Consider the following 22,822-nt stretch of genomic DNA (forward strand, 5'->3'; position numbering starts at 1 on the left):
GTCCTTCACAATACTAATAAATTGAAATTCTTATACTTTGTGACAAATGAGTTTTAGTTTAGGAATATTTAGGTGATAAAGGTTATTTACCTCATAGATAAAATAAAGTCAGAAACGATAACAATATATGATCATCTTAATGGCCACTGGGATAAAAAGGAAAATCATACTCAACATATTTTTTTCATAAAACCACAGGAAACTAGGGACAAAGTGAACATCCTCAATATGAAAATGGACAGTTTTGAAAAACTCATGTCTACATCATACTAATCTTTAATCTTTATATACTGAACGTTTTCTGAGTTAAGAGAAAAACGAATATGATAATGTTCACCAATGCTATTCCATTTATAGTGAATTTAATAGTCAAAACAATTAGATATAAAATAATTCAAGTTTCTCATAGTAAAAGAAAAATAACTCATTTACATAATATATGACCACTATATAGTAATATTAGATCATTAAAATACAGCTACTGGAGCTAATAAACAAATATGACCAAAATATATGGTTCAAGATTAACATTCAGAAAATTCTGCTGTTGTTTCAGTACCAATCATGACGACTTAAAATGGAAACCAAGAGAGCAGTTCAAATTTGAAGATCATTTAAAAGCTTAAATTTTTAGGAATAAAATTAATTGAAGAGATATGTATACTGAAAATTGAAAAAGCACTCTTGAAATGAAAGTTCCATATGCTAAGAAAGACATTTCAAGATTAAGGGTTTAATGGCAATATTTTATAAAGGTAAATATTAACCAATTGTATCAATAATTCCTAATAAAATACTATCTACCATTTCTCAGATAAAAAGAGACATTCTTTAAACTTATATGGAATTGTGATAGCCCAACTAGTCTGAAAAAGCATATAAAACATAAACACTTTCTGGTTTTAAAACTTAAAATATAAGATTAATCAAAGCTTAATCAATACAGTTATATAGACCAAATGAAATGGATTATGAGGTTTAGATGTATACATATAATAAAATTATGGTCAATTGATTTTGACAAGTCCAAAGGTAAAAATGATTTCCAAGTGAGGGAATTATTTTTAACAAGTGAAACTGGGACAATACAATTTCCACATCTAAAAAAATGAAGATTGTTTTATATCAAATCACATATAAACATTTACTCAAATTGACCAATAACCTAAACAGAAGAGCTAAAATTAAGAACTTATAGAGGACACAGTTATAAAATGATTGACTTGAATTGAACAATGGATTTCATAAAAAAATTAATCAGACTGCATAAAAATGCACTTTGTTCTTTAAAAACAATATAAAGAAAACGAAAATAACCTTAACAACAATCTTCAAGTAATATAAGTTTCAGAATGAATTAATATCTTAAGCAAATAGAATATTTATAATTTTGTGATGAAAGAATTTAATTTTAAACTGGGCAAAGAATTTGAAATAATCTTCCCTCCAAATAATATAGAAATCACCAGTGATCACATCAACTTAGTATTATTAATGATTAGGGAAATGCAGGTTAGCAGTATCATAAAATAACTCACGACCTACTAATTTGACTAATAAGAAATTATAAATGAATGGAAATCAGAGTCTGCATACTTACACTATATTGGAGTAAATGTAAAATGATATCTTTGTAATGGAAAATAGTTAATATTAACAAAAAGAATTCAACATTTAAGTAATATCAACTTATATTCTTAGGTTTATAGTAAAAATAACTGAAACGGAAATAAATGTTATACATTTGTAAATAAATGTATACTTTTTGTAAACAAAAGTATTAAAATGTTACAAATGTATAAAATAAAATATATTATTTAACAATGAAAAATGTATTTATTATGTGAAACCTATTAAATACACATGAAGAATAAAATAAAATGATCAATTTCTTCTGTGTTATTAATTTAAACCAATAACAATGTTTTCTTATGAATATTTGCCTCGAGATTTTTAAATATAAGTTTTGACTAGATTTACCTAATACTGACATTTTCATTTAAGAAGTACTTATATAATATTCAAAAACACTTTTGTTTTCTTGTGTTTATGAAGGTGTAAGATGACACAAATTAAATTGTACATAATCTACTAGTTTTTCATATATATATATATATACATAAGTCTATTTATAGATCAGCAGGCTACTTGCAGTTATTTCTCTTTTATCAAAGCTTTTCTTTATTTGATAATCAATTCAATATAGCTATTAGTATATACTTGGCTTGTCTTAATATTATGTTATGTATAAAAAGTAAATATCTTGAGGCAGGAGTGGTGGTGTAAAGGGTAAGACGTCTGCCTTGCCTGCGCAATCCTAGGATGGATCACAGTTCAATACCCGGTGTCCCATATGGTTCCCCAAGCCAGGAGCGATTTCTGAAGGTAAATTTTCAGAAGTACACCCTGAGCGTCCCTGGGTGTGGCCCAAAAACAAAATCAAAAAACAAACAAAAAGTAAATATCTGCTCATAAAACAATTGCTTATTGTATACTTATATCAAAGACTCTGTCATCTTACTCATATGTAAAATAAAAAGTAAAACGAGTTAAATATGATGTTTAGAATGTAAATGGAAACTTTGGATTTATGTTTAGGGGACAAAACTGAAAACAAAATGAATATAATATTAATTTTAGTTTTAGCACTAAAATATGCTAATTGAAAAGCAATAATAAAAAATATAAGATATGGAAATGTCAAGTTAAATTATCATTAAGAATAACATTATAAAGGCTAAGACGGTAGGAAGACTGGCAAAATAAACAAAATGGCCTTTGAAGAAACTTTAATAGCTTTTCAAATGAAAGACTGTAAAGATTTAAGCTCAGTGCTGAGATCCAGGAAAGCCATTTGAGTTCATACAAATGAACAAATGAGGAGAAAAGTTGAATACCACAGAAGAGAAACAGACTCCAATAGACAAACTTTTGGCTCAAATTGTCTCATTTTTGTCATCATAACTATTTATGCAAGCATATGCATATTTATGTATAAACAAATAGGGTTGTTCAGGACAATTAATGTTACTAGAAAGAGAATTAAGTTAATTAACTCAAGTCACAATTTAATTGCGATTTTTCGGCATAAAACTGTTACTCCTTCCTCAATCATGTATTGTGTGTTGAAGTGTGTGTACATATGTAAACATGGTAATCTAGTGTAGTTAGAGATCCCAACTTCTGTCCAATGATGTTAATATGTAGCATTTCTTTGATTAGTTGATATTTATAGTAATTTAAAAGATGTGAAATTGTAAGCAGACTATTTAAATTTCTTAGAAGACAAAAGGCCTTCTGACATTTTTAGTTCTAAATAATTATATAAGATAATAAAATACTTATTGTTTTTAATCAATAAATAATCAACAAAACTCTCAAAAAAACAAAACTTAATCTCTAAAAATGTTCCTGAAATCTAAAACTAATGGATAATAACATTGCAATTGATACTGATTTTAATTTAACTTATTACAGTCATCAAAATAACAATATAAATATAAGCATCTTTGAATTTTATAATAATACTTACCCTGCATGAATATGGAAATCTGAGTGAACACCACATTTGTATTACTCAATACTAGGTGTTTATTGTGGTCTGTTGGACTCTGGGATCAAATCTTAAGTACTATGTTTGGATAAGCATGTATATGTATAATAACATTTATTAATCAATATCTTATTTCTATTTATGTGTTATTGAATATTTATTCATCCAGAATAATTCAAAATTAAAAGCACTTGAATTTAAAAATACAGGTAAGACCTAAAATTATTAAAACATGTTTTTATGGGGCCAGAAAGAGCACGGAGGTTAGGCATTTGCCTTGCATGCAGAGGACTGTAGTTCGAATCCTGACATCCCATATGGTCCCTTGAGCCTGCCAGGAGCAATTTCTGAGTGTAGAGCCAGGAGTAACCCCTGAGAGCTGCCGGGTTTGACCCAAAAACCAAAAAAATAAAAAATAAAAAATAAAAACATGTTTTTATTAGCTCTACAGGAATTAATCTGTAGTTTTCTGAAGTTATCTTAGTTTCCTGAAGTTTCACTACATGATCCCTGACAACTGTCTTATTCGTAACATAAAATTTCTATAAAGTGGTTTAAATATCTGTATAATTCCAAACAGAAATGGCTGCAATTAAATAATATTTACTAAAGTAATTTGTGATCCTTGAAGGCTTTTGTCCTACACAGATGTGAAATAGTATTGTTCATCATTGTAATTATCATTTCACCATTCATACTCAAGTAATTAGTATTCTGAAAAATCAGGCAATGTGCAAATTCTGTCATAATAAAACATTTATTTGTTAAAGTGATATAGATTATTCAAGATTCTACAGTCTTAAATCATGGATGGCAATGTAACATGGATTGATACAGAACTCGAAGCCAATGTAGGGTTTTTAGTTTTTTTTTCCTTTCCTTCTTTAAAAAAAAAATCTAGTAAGCCAGAAGAAAAAAAAAAGTTTTAAAAGGGAATGAACCATGATATGATGGAGCCAGTTCCGCCATCATCAGAAACTTCTGCTTCAGCTCAGTGAGTTTCTTCCAGAACACCACTCAACAATTATCCTTTGTGAATTAAAACATTTTTAAATTTTATCCAGTAAAAATATCAGTGGCAACTTTTTATTCAGGAGAAAGGAGTAGTGCTCTTCATATTAATTCCAGCCTCTAAAATAAAAGAGAAGAAAAAAAGGGAGGCGGGGTGGGGGGGGGAGAAAGAAAACACAGAGCTAATGAGTCATTGTACAAGCAAACAAGAACTAATAAAACTATAGCCTAAGTTCGATCCCTGGTATCACATAAGGGTTCCCCGAGCCTTCAAGGAGTAATTTCTGTGCAGAGTTAGGAGTAACACCTAATTGCCATTGGACATGACCCCAAAATAAAAACAAAAGAACAACAACAACAACAACAACAACAAAGAACTAATTGAACTGGAGACTGAAAGCAGGAATCTTGCTACAGAATATAAATTACACCTTTGAAAGCTATCTTCATGTACATATATGATCTTAAAACAGTGATGAATACATAAAAATAAATAAAATATAATACATAAAGATAAATAAAAGAATATTATTAAAAAGAAATATAAATGTATCAAGTATAAATAGATATTCAAGCCAAAGTTACATTGTGGCATGGAATTTTCCTTTGCATTGATTTTTTAATATTTATATTCTCAAGAGAAAAGGAAAAAGACTCTAATCATCAATGCATGCCATTTAAGCTTTCAAAAGCATTTACAATGAACTTTAAAGAATATAAAGTTTTAAAACAAATATCTTTATATTACAATTGAAATTTACTCTTTTGTTTTACATAGCTTATGGAAGTTTTTTTCTTCTTCTAATTTTAAGAATATGCTTAAATTTTCTAAAGTTTAATTATAAATAGTAAAAACTTTATTTTCATTCTTGATTCTTTACTCACATGTAAAATGTGAAAATTAACAAGCTCCTGAACAGAGAAAATTTGAGGATATGAAATGATATATAATGTTAAATATGAAATAAATATATATATTTTTGGCCACATCCGTTTGATGCTCAGGGGTTACTCCTGGATAAGTGCTCAGAAATTGCCCCTGGCTTGGGGGGACCATATGGGATGCCGGGGGATCAAACTGTGGTCCTTCCTTGGATAGTGCTTGCAAGGCAGACACCTTACCTCTAGCGCCACCTTTCCGGCCCCGAAATAAATATTTTTATCTAATAGTTTTTTTTGTTGTTGTTTGTTTTTTTGTTTTTGGTTTTTGGGTCACACCCGGCAGTGCTCAGGGGTCACTCCTGGCTGTCTGCTCAGAAATAGCTCCTGGCAGTCACGGGGAACCATATGGGACACCGGGATTTGAACCAACCACCTTTGGTCCTGGATCGGCTGCTTGCAAGGCAAATGCCGCTGTGCTATCTCTCTGGGCCCTTATCTAATAGTTTTAATACTCATAAATGTTGATAGGCTTATAGCTTCTATCCTTGCAGATGGAAAATAACTTTAATAAATATCTAATTCCATATACATAAAATAGAATATTTTCTTCTCCTTCCAGAGCAATTGCATGTTAACAAGTTGAGGGATATGAAATATATGACAATTTATAAAAACGTTTTTATTTACCAATGTAATATTTCATATAAAATTTGCTGACATATTCCTTTAATTTCCAGTGCTGAAATTCTTGTGTGGAAAAGTTTGAGGTTAGATAATAAAGGTAGTATCTAATAGCATAGAAATAATAAAGAGAATAAAATTATGTGTGTCCTATTTATAAAACAATTACTTTTTAATGTACTTTAATAAAAGTATCTATTTGTACTTTACTGAATTATATGAAAAACATGGAAAGATTAATTTTTAATAAGATGGATGCATATAATTTACTGTCTGCTGGATGCATAGTATAGTTCATTTTGTAAATTTTTTTTTTTATTTTAGGGATATACACGGCATCACTCAGGAGTTACCCCTGGCTCTGTGCTCAGAAGTCGCTCCTGGCAGGATCAGAAGGTCATATGGTATGCTGGGATTTGAACCACCATCTGTCCAGTCCTGTGATGGACCACGCCAATAACCACACCTTACCGTTTTGCTATCTCTCCGGCCCTGTGAAACAATTTTTAATTTATTTTCATACTTATATTTCCACATAAGAAAGATAATATACTCAGGAAAAATACAGTAAGAAACATAAGTAATTGATTTGGGTTATAATAATTCTTCCTGAATTCCACTTTATTGTTAACTATTCTACAAGTTTATCTATTCAAAATAGTTTCTGATTCAATTTTACATCACATAATAATATTAATGACAATGTGGAAATTTGGTTTATATAAAAGCTGTTAAATTTGAGAATAGAAAACAAAATAGAACTGAAGAACTACAATCTATATATTTTTAAGTTACTGTCACTATTGAAACTCATATGATGAAGCACAAGAAAGTTCCTAGATTTAGGATATTTAAAATAACATGTTTGAATTTACATCAATGAGAAAACATTTACAATGATTTCATGAATCTCAAAATATGAGAAACAGTTATGAGAACACCACAAAAATAAAAATTATATACCAATTATATCAAAATGTGAGAAAAATTAAAATGTAGAAAGCAAAATACGATATAGTAATAGTTATCAATTAATAGTAAAAACATCATGAAATTTATGAAATTGTTTTAGAAGTCTTATTAAGAGTACTAATAAAATTAAAAATGTAAATAAAAAGTTATAAATATAGTTAAAATGTAAAAAAATGCTACCTCAACATAAATATATGTAAAAATATCTGTATTGAATGGATTGTGGGAAATTGCTGTTAATACCAGGATTAGACTATTATCATAATTAAGAACTGTGAAATGGTGAAGAGGGTGTACTTTTTTAAATTATTTTATTTATTTATTTTTAATATATATTTTATTTTAATCATAGTGGCCTACATATCATTGACAATAGTATTTTAGGTACATATTAACATAAAATCAGGGGAACTCCCATCACCTAATTGTCCTCCCTCCACCTCCGTTCCCGTCCTACCTCCCATATCCTCCTCCCTCACCCCGAGGCTGCCAGAATAAGTGGTCCCCTCTGTGCCTAGCTTACTACTTAGTGGTCCTACACCAGTTTGGTCTTGGTACCTCCCTTATTTCCCTCTCTAGTTGGGAGGTGGGACTAGATAGTTCAGGCTATGTGGTTTTGTTTGAAGAAGAGAAAAGTAATAAACTGGGGAAAAAATCAAATATGCCGAAAATGGGCGGAGTCCTTCGGGAAGATCTCATCCTAGTTTTGAGAGAGGAAGGGAAAAAGGAGGTGGAACACCACAAGAGTACAAAAAGAAGTGTCAAATAAAACATCCAGTGAACACTCCAACAATAAAGATAAGCACCACATAAAGGCCATGGCCTTGAGATAAAAAACATGGCAGAGCACATAAAGGGAGAAAAGAAAAGAAGTAAAAGAAACTAAATATGAATGGAGACAACAACTGCAATAACCACACCAAAACAAATAAATTGGCAAAAACTAGATAAAAAAAATTTGTGCTTTTTGCCTTTTTTTTTCTCTCTTTTCTTCCCTCTTGAACAGGCACAGTAAATATTGGGGTCATTCGAAAAGGAATTCCCTTAGCCTAAGGGAAACAGGGTTTCACCACCCTTGAAGTATATTGTCATGGGATTAACTATAGACTCCTTTCAGGTTCATTTACTCTCCCCTTGGTGCTTTTGTGGTGAATGGAAGACTTCTGCTCTGTCCTGGGTGATAAAATCAAACCTCTGTATCTAGAGATCTCGGTATCTGCACAGATCAGGGAGTGGAACTTATGATGAAGTCTATCTCTGTGGTTCTAGAAGTTCTGTTCCCTCCGTGTCCTTTTAATCCGTTTTCTGTGGTTGGTGGTCTTGGTCTTTGTGCTGATCCTAGGACGGGGCCTGCGATAGCGTCTTTCGTTATGTTTCCAGTTAGACCCATTCCGTTGCAATTGTCTCAGACAGACCTCTGGAACTAGAGATCATGGTTGTTGTGCAGGTCGTAGCTCACACCCTAGACTAGGGCTTTTTTATTGGTCCCTGAATACATACAGTCCGGTCATGGTTCTATCAGCCAGTCATCTGTAAATCGCGATCTTGGCATTTGAACAGACCGAAGGGTGACAAGTCTTCTGATTTTGTCTTATTGTTAGCTGTGGGTGTACTTTTTATGACTGCAACCCAACTACAAATGTGTTTGCAGTCATGGTGCTTAAATAAATCTATTAAAAATTTAAGAAAAATAACTGTGAAAGAAAATAAAATTGAAATCTTTGAGATATTTTTATCCAGTATATTAAGGTGATCTAAAATGCAAAAAAATGATTTTTGGAGATTATGACTGACATTAGAAATAAGCATGGTTTTTTTCCCTAATTTTCTGCAATGTTCAAATAAAAATAAAAAGGTACACCTAATTTTAAATAAAAATTGTTAAATGTTTTGGGAAGCATAAAGATAGTACAGTAGGTAGAGTGCTTACCTTGCACAAAGCCTACCAGAATTTTATCCCTGGCACCTTATAAGAGCACAGAGCCAGAGAATAGCCAGGTGTGTTCAATCAATCTCTCCTCAAAATAAAGGTTTCTAGATATGTGCTTAATTGTTTACTACTTAAAAAATGTTGAAGTCTAGTTGAAGTACAAACCCATTTGTGGATAGATATAGCAATATTTTCTTTAAGCAAAATACAAATCTACATACAATTCATAGTTATTTATTTTACTGGATTGTGTTGGGGCCATATTCGGCAGTACTCAGGGCTTAACCTACTTCTGTACTGAAGACTATATGAGGTGCTGGGAGCCAACCAGGGTCGACTTAAGCAAGTCAAATGCCTTAATACTTTTTTTAACATCAGATTCAGCATTTATAAATACTTAAATTTCCAGAAGCCTGTATGTAATTCACTACATAATCCTATAAGAAATTCTCAACAGATAAAGCTTAGTTCTCACCTAAATTTTTTCATTATGTGTACTATGAAGAATCAGTTTTGAGCTCTTTCTTTTCTGTATTTTACTTTTTAAATTGAACATAGATTCATTATAAAACAGTTCATAAAAAATAAAATTTGTCAGATTTGTGAAAATGATTTTACCTATGCTGCAACATGAGTGAATGCAGCTTTCTCTAATACAGCATATTTTTTCATGCTTTTTGGGCTATACCTGACAGTATTCAGGTCCTCTTCTAGTTATTCTAATTATCTGGGGCTTGTTGGCAGTACTTGAGGAAACATGCAGTGTTAGGGATATGCCCAGGCATTCTTATGCTTATTCCATTTACAACAGAATAAGTAATGACAGCTTAAATTTAAAATAATATTTTGATTAATACAAATAGAATAATAAGAATTTAAATGTATTCATATCAGGAAGCTATTATATTAATGGCTAGTGCAAGTAATCATAGAATAAGCAAGATCTATTGGCATATTTATTATTTATTTTTATTTATCTATTCATTTTTTGGTTTTAGGTCACACCTGGTGGTGCTCAGGGGTTAGTCCTAGCTCTGCTCTAAGAAATTTCTCCTGGTTGGCTCAGGGGACCATAAGAGGTGCCCGGACTCGATCTTTCTGTTCTGGATAGGTTGTGTGCAAGGCAAACGCCCTACCGCTGTGCTACCTCTCGGGTCTTATTTAAACATATACACACAATGTATACAATTTTGTTTAGTCTGATGCCAGCAGGTAGTTTTTAATAAGTTTTATTTTATACTTGAATAAATTTAAGTAATTTATTATAAATATAAGCTAATCAACATTATATTTTAACTACCAAAACATGATTTATCATTTGTTTAAATATAAAAATATTTATGGACATATGGTTACTCTACATATAGGTGTCTTTATTTATGCAGTAATGATTATCACTAATTTTTAAGTCATTCCTTTCTCTTTTAAGTTACTGCAGTGCGATTAGAATCTTAGAACTTCATTGTAGAATTATTTATGTGGTGCATTAAGCTACTTTATGCTTCTGTTTCTTTACATGTGTAGAAAAGTATATGGAATAGAATTGGCATATGTGTATTCTAACTAATGGAAATAAAATAAATGTACTAACACCCTACTCTCAAGGGAAAAAAGATCATCGTAGCAGATAACTCACTATGATTAGCTACAAAGAAAAAAAAAAGATCTGAGAAGAACTGTGAGCATGAGAACTGTCAGCACTCTGGCTTGCCTTATTCACACACGGCACGGTACTGCTGACAGTGTGAAAGGCCACATGAAGATTGAGAGCACATGGGTCAGCCTCTTCAAAGGTGCATCTTTGTTCTTTGTGCTGAAAGCAGTACAAATGAGGCCTGCGATAGCAAAAAAATCATTCAACAGGCTTCAAGAACTTTTGCACTAACATCAGACGGTGACAAATCTGTTAATAGAAATGTAGCAAGGAGATGGTTGATGAATGTTGTATCACTAAATTTTGTTAAAATTATTCTTTTCATGTCAATTTGTCTCGCTAATATTTATAGAAAAAGTAGCAAAACATGGAAAAAAGTTTCTATGAAAGTGACATAAGTAGCATTTTTACAGATAATGAAGACTTATATGGTTTCTTAAAATGATATTTAAATTCACTAGATAAATCTAATATAAAGCATTTGTTACCTATAGAAATAACAGAACATTGACAATTATGTACCAGGTTATTAGTATTTGTGCCTTGGTGAGAAATTATGACTAATTTGTGATAATTTACCTGTAAAATTATTTTTCAAAGTGTAGATGAAGCTAATAATTGGAGGACATGAAATTCTAGTTGAAAGTTTTAGATGTATCACATTAGGAAGATCTATAAGTTAGTGAATATTTTACAGGTGCCCAAAGAGATTTCTTTATATATTACTTCTAGCTATATATACATATAAGTAAAAATAATAGTATGTGATATACCCTATGAAATGTAACTGGTTGGTGCATTATTGGTAATTAAAAAGTGACTAAATTTCCTGACACCATTTTTATTTATTTATTTATTTATTTATTTATTTATTTATTTATTTATTTATTTATTTATTTTGCACCATAATGTGGTACTCAGGGGTTGGTACTTAGGTTTTGCTCTCTGTAGAATTCAGAAGAACTCAGAGTGCCAAGACAGAACCTGGGACTTCCCACAAGTGGTTTCTCTGGGTCATCTCCCTGGCCCTGCTTCCAAACTTAGCACAATTTCAATACTTAGCACTTTTCTGGATTGTGCTTCTGAAAAAATCAAACCTTTATTTCCCTTTCTAAAGGTTTACAACTTACAAATCAGTAGATACTATAAAAAAAAATCAAAGTTAGAGTTGGAGGGAAGACAGGAGATATGAGAAGGAAGATAGAATGAATATGGGAAAGTAAGTATGAGCTCGGAGCAGTGAGAGAAATATTAAAATTGAGAAACAGGAATGAAGGTGTAAAACAAGGCAAGCACATGAAGTCAGTTCCACATGCAAAATAGAACACAAATTACGTGCCAGACACTGTGCTATTGATTGTTTCCAGAAAACCATCTGCTCTTTTTTTTCAATATAGAATTGGAATTCTAAATTCAGTAAAGAAATTACATAATAAAAACGTTATTTAAAATAAATAGAGAATGAATTTAATTAGAAAAATCAGGAAAGACGGTCAAATTAGTGTTGTCTTTTCAATAAAAAATGCTTTAAAAAATCAAGACCCTATTTTTACTACTATCAAATAAATCAATAGCCTTTTTAGAACTTTAAAAAGCAGAAAAAAATTTTTTCTCTGCCAAACCTTAAGCAAATTGCTGGTACTTCCAGCTGTTTGAACAGATTGCTAAAATGCTATTCTGCTTTGGAAACACACTTTCTGATTCAATTAAAATGAAGGCATCAAATACTCATTTGGAACTTAAAAAAAAGTAATTGGTTGCTGACAAAAGGAATACCATGAATATTTCATGTGTACTCTTTTGCTTCATTTTAAAGTGGCTTCATTCATTTTAGATAACTGAAACCTTAGTATTCATCTATTTTCAAGGAGGCATATTATGTCATTTCAGTACCCATTAGTGTGCAGAGGTCATGGATATGAATGATATATTCTTATGTTAAGGGCAATGTTTTCATATTGTGAAGCTTTATTAAATTTTTTATAATAAAATTTTTTATAATTTTTGTAAAAATTATACCAAGGTCATGACCTTAAGAATGACTCTTAAGTCACATATATGATTAAGATTATTGACTTTATTTTTATAGTATCAATCAGAAATGTTCAGTTAACCTTTATTAGTCTAAATTATGCATTATAAACTTATTTAAACTGAACTTCAGTCTATACCATTGGAAATGCTTTAAAGAAAAATTTAAGCAAGTTAGCTTTGGAAAATAAAATAAAAGTACTGATAAAAATGACACACATTAAGGTGCTGATATGATACAGGTAACAAGCATCTCACCTGTGTGTCCTGGACAATCTGGTCAACATTAGTCAGCAAAGCATCTGGGAACAAAATTTTCAATGTTATGAATAATTCATTTTTTAAGAAATAGACCCTTAAAACATTCCTCATGAAATTTAGATGATTTCTATGAATAGAAAAAAATTCAGGCTTGTTCTTCAGTATTACCAGTTCTTAGATGAAGTGCAATTAAATTGATTTTTGTAATACTTTATAGTTCTCTAGAGGTAAATTTTGATATATAATATTTTTAAAGCAACCTTTTTAAAATTATTATTTTAATGAATAAAATGAGATATAGACAAGATAACATAGTTTCCTCCACAAGTTTACTAAGATAATTAGGCTTCTATTCAATTACCTTATCCCATACTCAAATGTGTGACATATGTTTGTGTATGTGTGTATGTGTGTATTGTATGTGATACCTTGTTTCCTTTAGAGGATAATGCTATCTCAGGGTTCAGGGATTATCTTTAATAGTATTTAGGGGACAATGCAGTATAAAGAGTCCAACATGGCCTTTCCACCTGCAAAGAGACCTTTGAGTCACCTTCCTATCCTAAAGTTAAAATTTCAACAACACAGTTTACATGATTTATGAGTAATCATAAATAAGGAAAGGAAAGAATCTAAGCAAAAAACTAATTTCACTATTCAGAAAATTAAAAAACATTTATAACATAAAACATTAATTAATAATCCCCAGATTAGCACACTTTATCAAATACTCATTATCTTGTATAAATGATAGTATTCTAAATGAAAAATTCTGCTTTTAAGTGTTGTAAATGTGTTCTAATTGGCTGTGAATTTTTATTATATAGTATTACATAACACATTCTTTTTCCAAAATTTGTTATTTTAATCAAATTATCCCAATAATTAAGAAGCGACAAAATGATAAAAAACATATCTTATGAAAAAAGTTTTCTATAAGAAATCAATAATTATACCACACAGAAAAAATGAAAGTCATTCTATGTTAGAACCAACAGTATAAATCATAAGCTTTTTCTTCAGATAACTCGAAATTAGATTATAATTGAAGCAAAAGCAAAATATTTATCTAGTTTTAGGGAAGGTTAAATTTATATTCATTTCTAAATACAAAATGAATGACCTTCTATTTCTTTCTTCCAAATGTATTTGAAGGTCACTAAAATAATAATAAATGTTATCTGTTTAAAAATAACAGGTATAATTAGACAAATTGTGCCAATAATTATGATTAATACATCCAGAAATACAGACTTGTATTGAATAATTAAAATATATTGCTATCTGACAAATAGCAAATTTGTAGAGTTCTGTATTGTCACCTCATTTAACTCTGATTTTGCTCCATTAATTTCAATCCATTTTGCAACATGAAGTATTATATTTACTCATTAATTATACAGTAGTATCAATATAGCTACTAATTATGTACTAGTTATACAGATTTATACCAGAATTGTATTCAATGCTAACTTTACATCCTATATTTTGATTTTAAATAGCTTAGCACAGAAACAATAGAATTATACATTTTTATATCTGCTTTTTACAAACTGATAAAGTTGTTGAATGCATCTATCACTTTAATGTGGCAATTTAAACTTAGAGATATTCTCACTGCTACTTTATATGTCTCAGTTTTGATAAGTTCAAATTTTAAGGATAATTCAACCGCAGTAAAATGTTTAATATTCTTTAATATTCTTTAATACTACATGAATTGTTTCTGTTGCAAGGAAAATAGACAAAATAATTATATTTATAAATTTAGCATGTACTTAACTTGCATGAGAACAAAGTCAGAAGGGCTCTAAACTTATAAAATTCCAGTCATTAATTTTCCTACATTTTCTTTGTGATTTCTTAAAATAAGACATTTCTTCTCCATTAATTTAAATCAACTAACATTTAGCTGACTAATATTGTAAGGCAAAATATGAGCAATATTAATATTATCATTATGGCCATCATTAACCAAGAAGAATAAGGAAAATACCCTTTGCCTTTCTATATTGAGTTCTTTCCTCAGAACATCTTTTACACTCACAGAAGCATCTATTTGCATTGAAAAATAGATAGGATTCTTTCTCAGAACAGCAAAAGCTGAGACAGAAAAAGCTTAGTCTTAGTTATAATATAAATGAATATAACGTTTTCAATAATAGAAAATAGAACTGGAAGTTCTTCATGCCCAGAAGACTGAGTTTTTACTTACTTCTTTGAAAATATAGTTTATCATCACACTTTTATTCATAAAAAGTTGCTTGATACTTTAGGAATTTTGAATATAATTTTTTGTTTGTTTTTGGGCCACATCCTGTGACGCTCAGGGATTACTTCTGGCTAGAAGCCAGAAATTGCTCCTGACATTGGGGGACCATAGGGATTGAACCGAGGTCCTTCCTGGGTCAGCCGCGTGAAAGGTAACGCCCTACCACTGCCCCATTGCTCAGTCCCGAATATAATTTATTTTTTAAGTCCCCTAGTCCTCTAGTACCAATTGCCCGAGTCACACCCAGGAATGCTAAATGACCTTTCCTGGTTTGGTGCTCATGAGAGGCCCCTTTTTGATGTTTTTGTGAAAACAAAAATGGATGAGCTTGCACAGTCTCATGCAAAGCAAATGCCGTAATTTCTGTATTAAATTAACAGTTCTTTTTCTTTCTTTCTTTCTTTCTTTCTTTCTTTCTTTCTTTCTTTCTTTCTTTCTTTCTTTCTTTCTTTCTTTCTTTCTTTCTTTCTTTCTTTCTTTCTTTCTTTCTTTCTTTCTTTCTTTCTTTCTTTCTTTCTTTCTTTCTTTCTTTCTATCTTTCTTTCTTTCTTTCTTTCTTTCTTTCTTTCTTTCTTTCTTTCTTTCTTTCTTTCTTTCTTTCTTTCTTTCTTTCTTTCTTCTTTCTTTCTTTCTTTCTTTCTTTCTTTCTTTCTTTCTTTCTTTCTTTCTTTCTTTCTTTCTTTCTTCTTTCTTTCTTTCTTTCTTTCTTTCTTCTTTCTTTCTTTTTCTTTCTTTCTTTCTTTCTTTCTTTCTTTCTTTCTTTCTTTCTTTCTTTCTTTCTTTCTTTCTTTCTTTCGTCTTTCTCTCTCTCTCTTTTTTCTTTCTTTCTTTCTTTCTTTCTTTCTTTCTTTCTTTCTTTCTTTTTCTTTCTTTCTTTCTTTCTTTCTTTCTTTCTTTCTTTCTTTCTTTCTTTCTTTCTTTCTTTCTTTCTTTCTTTCTTTCTTTCTTTCTTTCTTTCTTTCTTTCGTCTGTCTTTCTGTCTTTTTTCTTTTCTTTCTTTCTTTCATTCTTTTTTTTTTGTTTTTCGGGCCACACCCGTTTGATTCTCAGGGCTTACTCCTGGCTAAGTGCTCAGAAATTGCCCCTGGTTTTGGGGGACCATATGGAATGCTGTGGAATCTAACCGCGGTCTTTCCTTGGCTAGCGCTTGCAAGGCAGACACCTTACCTCTAGCGCCACCTCGCCGGCCCCTTAACAGTTCTTAAAGATTGTTTTAAAGTCCATTATTGTAACTCAAGAAGACTGAATATTAAAATTTGATAATTGAAAGACAATTAGTTGAAGTGAATGTTAGGATATATTTCCATTAAATTTTTCGCTCCATAAATAAAATATTTAGCTTTCTTTTAATATTATAAACAAATAAAGTAACTATAATTTGGAAACACTTCATTAGTGCTTTATAATAAAGTGCCAAGTACTTCACACACTTTAAAAGATAAAGAGAAACCTATAGATAAATAAAATGCACATTATTTTCTTATTTCCTTAAATATTTAGTAGGGAAGTATGCATCTTTCATAGCACAAGATTGTTATATTTTAGATGAACAGAATACATAATAACTTACATCGAAAAAATTTAGTAAAGAATATCTACCAAGCAGCTGAAATTGTCATAAAATATAAAATAATGTAAAGTGGTCTCATGTTCATTAATTACTTTAATGACTAGACAAACATAGGATATAAATAAATTATCCACAGCAATAATGTTACTATATGTCATTCAAATCATTGCATTTGTTGGACATACCTCAGTGTTAATCTATTTGTATATAGAAAATAAATAAGATTTATCATACTAAATTTTGAAATATAAAAATCAATAACTGTGAAGCACTATTTAATGCTTATATATTGTGAGTTTTATGTAACTTAAAAATACCCTCATTTTTCTATTAGTTTGACATTTTCAAATTGCAATACAATTTCCAAAATAAATGCAAATTAACACCAGATCACAATTTGTTTAAATTTCAGACTAAATATATTGTTTTAGTTTGTTTTCATAATAAATAAACTGAAACCAAACTGTAAATGTCTAATTAAAGAAAAATAAGCAGAATTAAAAAAAATATATCCTATACATATTAAGCAGCAACAAACCACATGCTTTGGATCTCACACACAGACTCACACACACAACACACATACTTTTGGTTAAATGAATAATGCAAGAAGTAACAGAAAAAAAGCACAGGAGACAGAGTTTCTTGCTTATAGTAATGTAATATCTGTATCACAATTCTCCACTGTGCTAGTTAATTAAAAGTTCAATGATTTTCCTTCTTTCTTGTCCCATTTATTTATCAACTTATTACTCATTCATTCATCTGAATAATGATTGTATTTTGAATATTTACAATAGGAGTTTTTATTTAATCCAAACTTTCTACAGATTGGTTTTCCTGGATCTTCACATTAAAATTACCCTGAACAAAATTATTTCATGTATTTGTAAACAAAAACAAAACCCATTTGAATTTCTTGATAACACTTTTTTCATCTCTCAAAATATAAACTTGTTAAAATTAGGCACACAGATCTCCTTATCAATTTTAAAGACAATGTTCAAGCATTTGGTTAATATACCCTGAAGTATCTTGTGAGAATAATAAGATTTAAGTAGTTTCAGTGGGATTAGTCAAATAATAATTTTCACACAATTGCAATAGAGTTCTAGATATTTATATGAAATAGAGCCTATTTAAAATTCCATTACAAGCATTAGCATTTTAGACTCAAAAATGATTATTAAAAATAAAAGCAACTGGAAAATACAAAATAAATGTATTAATAAATTAGAAAAATATGCAAAGCAGATGCTTATGTTGTATGATTTTAGAACTCCATTGTTCATAAACTTCCTAGTGACAGAAATTCTTTCCATTTCTTTAAGTTTTAAAAGCTTTGTATATCCAGGAATTTCAAATATTAACTAGAGAGAGAAAAAGCTACTGTGCTTTTGTCAATCAGCACCTCATGAAGAATTGTGTAATTGAGGTTTTAAAAAAATGTTTAGCTAGTATTAGAACATTACCATAGAAATGAAGTTAAAAGCACACTTCACTTTGAAAAATGTTTTTGATTTACAAAATACTACCATACATGCAATCTCATTTATTTCTTACAAGAACTGTATACCAGACCATAGAGGCTGATTAGATTTTGGAAAGGTGAAATGCAAACTTCAGAAAGGGAAGTAGGACAAAAAACAGATTTAGGAAATACTGAAGGTAACGAAAGCCCAATAGATGACATTTTGCAAGACTGACATAGTGTGATCACTAACTGCTTTTATCTTTTCTGTACTGAGTGTCAATATAATAAATCATGTCATGATCAAAGATGTGCCTCTACCAACTTAAGTTTAACTAAAAATTGAGACAGGTCTTTATTAAAAAGAAATTTAACTAATAATTGGCATATTTCCCCCATGATTTCAATGGCATTTCAAGATCTAAAATAATAAAGATTAATGTGTTCAAAGTATTTAAAAAGTATTTACATAAATAATCTATGTAATTTTGTTGTTTTTGTTGTTATGTTGGAGCCACATTTGACAGTGGTCAGGACTAAAAACCTGGTTCTCTGCTCAGTGATCACTTCTGTTAAACTCAAGGGACCAAAAGGGACGTCAAGGATCAAATCGATCTTTGTTGTGTGCAAAGCAAAGGCCCTACACTGGCCCTTTGTTATAATTTTATAAATAAAATTATAAATGTTTCCACATCGGATGTTTCAATAAACAAAGCCCCTCAATGACTCATTTAAACTACAATAACGTAACATCAAATTAACATATAATGTGGTAATTTCTTCAACAAGTAGATAAGAACATTCATCTGTATTCCTTGATTTCAATGAATGTCTAAAAATGTGATGTTATTAAAGTAAATAATCTTGTTTAACAACAACACTAAAATTATTTTTTGGCAATGGAATTAGAAATAGTATGGTTTCTAATTCAATTTCATTGCAGGTTTTCATTAAAATAGTCATGCATTTACTCTGAAAGAAACATTCAAATTAAACATTAGAATAAAAAGGGAAAAACAAAGCACTACCTAGTTAATGAGCAATGGCTTAATATTGCTTATAAATGTAATTTTACATGGTGGTAAAGCTACCACACATCTCTTTGATCAAAGAAGTCTATAAATTCTCGTTCTGTGTTTAACTTGCTTAATGTTTAATGCAAGTAGAAAACATCATCCCTTCAATACACATGTAGCTTAAGAATGCAAACATTTTATATGCATATGACATTATGGCATGTGTTGTTAAATTAAACTTAGTTATTTTTGATAAATGCAAAACCAAAATGCATTTTCTTTGACTTCTCCGGAAATACTTTGTATCATAAATGAAAAAAATCATAAAATTATTAAGGCACTTGAACCAAGATTTACTTAAAAGGGTACAAGGTCTGATTATACTTATTAAATATATCATTTTAAATAAAAAAAGTAACATAACTGGTCTCTATAATATGTTCCCAGAAACTAATGCCATTGTCATGGAGAGAAGATATACACTATACTTGTTGGAAAATATAAAATATAGTTGACTCTAGGTAAAATGAGAAAATATTTATGAAAACACTTTTTATTTTTTGAAATCTGCAGTTTGCAGAACCTAGAAGCCAGTCCTAAATCAGGAGAAGGCACTGCTGTTGTATCATGCATTTTTCCCTACATAATTTTATATATTAAACATATGTGTATATAGACACACATATACAGGTACATACACACACCACACACTCTATACACTAAAACATGTTGGCTCTATAACCTTATATCAGAAAAACAAACCTGGAATTTCACATTCCAGTTTCCATTGCGAGTTCTAAAACTATTTTTTCATTAAAAAGAAATAATAGGTTACACAGCACTTTTCAATATCCACTCGGAATTTAAATGAGCTATTTTGCCACTATGCCCATCAGAAATGTTGGAGTGAATTAACATCCCATTCATAGACATGCTTCTTTTAGAGAACAGTCCACTTGTGTTTGGTGAGTTAATATAGCAATGGTATTCCTTGAATTCTCCACTCAGAGAATACCTGTGCCTTCCTCTGGATCTCTCAGCAGGCAAAGTAAAAAACTTACTTGGCTTTGAATGTGCTCTTTTAGATGTGGACCCCTCTGTGACAGAATCAGGAAGTCGACTAGCTAACTGCAATGCAGTTGAATTGTTCCTGTTAGTGTTTTGGGACTCAACATTTGTGACGGCTTCATTCTGTGGTTCGGTACTTGGCTTTACGCCAGTCTTTCTTTTCTGCTTTTGGGACACAGAAGTGCTTGAAGTCCAGGTAGGAGGCAAAGCAGAGGTAGTGGTAGAGGAGTCCTGGCTTGAACAAGTTTCTGAAGATTGTATCATATTGTCATTGGCAACTTTACAACACTGGGCATTGTCTTCATGTCCCACTGCTTGCTTGGACATGGACTGGGGCAGTGTCACACTGTGGCCTTGGATCTGTGCCCCATTAGTTTGAGAGTAGACATTGCTGACCTTGGTGACTTTGTGATGCCCATTATTATTACAAACCTTATAGCGGATCATTAGAATAATGATGAAAACTAGCACGGATGCTACAATAATTCCACCAATAATTATAATCATGGTGCCTCCCAAAAACTGGGACTGCATGAAATGGCATCGCACGTAATCCTGTTCCGTAGTAAACTGGATGCAACCCACAACTCTTGTGGCAGTGAGGGAAGTGATGCCATCATCATATATTGCCAAGACACACAAGTCATACATAGTTCCGGCAGCCAGGTTATTGACAAGAAAAGTTTTGCTCGTAGGAGGTATCATTCTGAAGGACAATAGAATTTGTATTAATATTATAAGCAAAACAAAATATATGCACCTAGAGTCATTCTGTCTTCAGTTCTGTTTCATTTCAGTATTCATTAAGATAAGCACATTCATAACAGATATAAAATACGAGAAAATGATCTAATCTTACATTTAGTCTGTTAAAATAGCTGAAAAGTCATTGTTGGTGTCTGCATTATATTAATGGTGCCTGCACTGTGCCTTGACAAGATTACTAATTACATTGCTTGGCAAAGCAGAACTCCTAATAAAAGCCACTGCTAAAAAATCATTTATGACAAATTGCTTTTGAAAGGTGTGACTGTGACATTATCTGACTACTAAACAAATCCATTTAGCACTTACAACACCTCTGTGACTAAAAGCCAATTTGAAAGAAGGGAAAACACTGACAATCACGTTTGAAACCAGACTAGAAATGCATTTCAGAGAGTTTCCAAATCAGTTATATGCTGTTATGGAATGGTAGCCTGTAAATGTGCCTTTCATAAATAAAATTATTGAAATATTAACATTATCTATAGTCTAAGATATTTTATGTATTTAAAACATGCTTTGTAATATTTTCATCTATGAATGTATAGATTTATAAATATATTAATTATCAAAGTTTCTGAGTATCTTGGAAACACGAATTCAGTAAAGATAGTGGCTAGAGCATAAATTTCTTTATAGGCTGATAAATCTTTCCTTTCGATATAGCATCTAAAATTGGATAAGAATTTGTGGAAATCTCTGAATGCTTTATATCAAAACTGTCTTCTATGTATGCTGTTTCCAAAACTTCCTTTTCTTAGAAGGAACCAAATATGACCTAGACAATGATTTCATTCATGAAAATGCTTGTAATTTTATTTTTTTCAATAACATGACTTTTAAGAACTTGACAGTGCTAATCTGTTGTACAATTTAAATTTGTTCTTAATAAGTTAGAATATATATTATGATTACAATTCCAAACACTTAGCAAATTTTTATGACTATCATTATTATGACCATCATAATTCAATATTTTCTGTTATCAATATGAGGAATTATTCACTGATATTCACATAGCATACATTAAGAGCATTCAAGTAATTTCCTCAAAATTATATGGAATTTAACTCATGGGAGGACTAAAATAGGAAAATGTGGAAAATAAAAACTGACATATTCTATAATTATTATAAAATAGACTCTCTAGTGTGTATATATTTACATATCTGTATATAAAATATGTGAAAAGTCTAATTGTGAAGAGGAGGGGAGGATATTAATCATTGACAAATTTAAGTAATTTATAGCCTAAGTAAGAGGAAAGCTACTTCATGCTAATGTACCAGTGTATATTTTTATATATCTAATAATGTAGAGATATTAAATGTTAGTTACTCTAATATCTTCTTTTTATAAGCACCTGAAAATTAAAATGCAACCAGGTAGAATCTTATTTAGGATCAACTATATGGCTAGTTAGATATCCATGTTGCTATTTTTTATTCTCTTGTTTTATATACATGAATGAAAATGAAACTATCTTCCAATCTTCACTTGGGTGAGTTTATAATCTAAATAGATATGATTTGAGAAGAGTATAAAAATAAGAGCAAAATTTTGTGTTATAGAATAATGAATGATATTCTATCAGAAGTAAAATTATGGAGGGCAAAATGTATATTTCCAACTGGATATTGGAGAAGATGTGACCATAAATCAATGAGGCTGAATTTCAGAAAAAC

At 30.4% G+C, this 22,822-nt stretch overlaps 1 protein-coding gene across 2 annotated transcripts in view; it reads right to left on the reverse strand.

Annotated features, from left to right (window-relative positions):
* Nucleotides 1-4,291: 4,291 nt before the first annotated feature.
* The window catches only part of LRFN5 (leucine rich repeat and fibronectin type III domain containing 5), a 305,202-nt gene continuing 286,671 nt past the window's right edge, over nt 4,292-22,822 (reverse strand). The window contains exons 4-6 of one of the 2 annotated variants that reach the window (XM_049768400.1): nt 20,366-21,078; nt 12,973-13,016; nt 4,292-4,684 (exon numbers count right to left, since the gene is read on the reverse strand). In XM_049768400.1, coding sequence (XP_049624357.1) covers nt 4,667-4,684; nt 12,973-13,016; nt 20,366-21,078 — 775 coding nt within the window. In that variant the 3' untranslated portion in view covers nt 4,292-4,666. Of the gene's footprint in view, nt 4,685-12,972; nt 13,017-19,953; nt 21,079-22,822 lie in introns of those variants that run through there. The other variant, XM_049768399.1, reaches the window with a different exon arrangement.

Source organism: Suncus etruscus, chromosome 2 (genome assembly GCF_024139225.1).
Source record: "Suncus etruscus isolate mSunEtr1 chromosome 2, mSunEtr1.pri.cur, whole genome shotgun sequence".
Lineage (NCBI taxonomy): Eukaryota > Metazoa > Chordata > Mammalia > Eulipotyphla > Soricidae > Suncus > Suncus etruscus.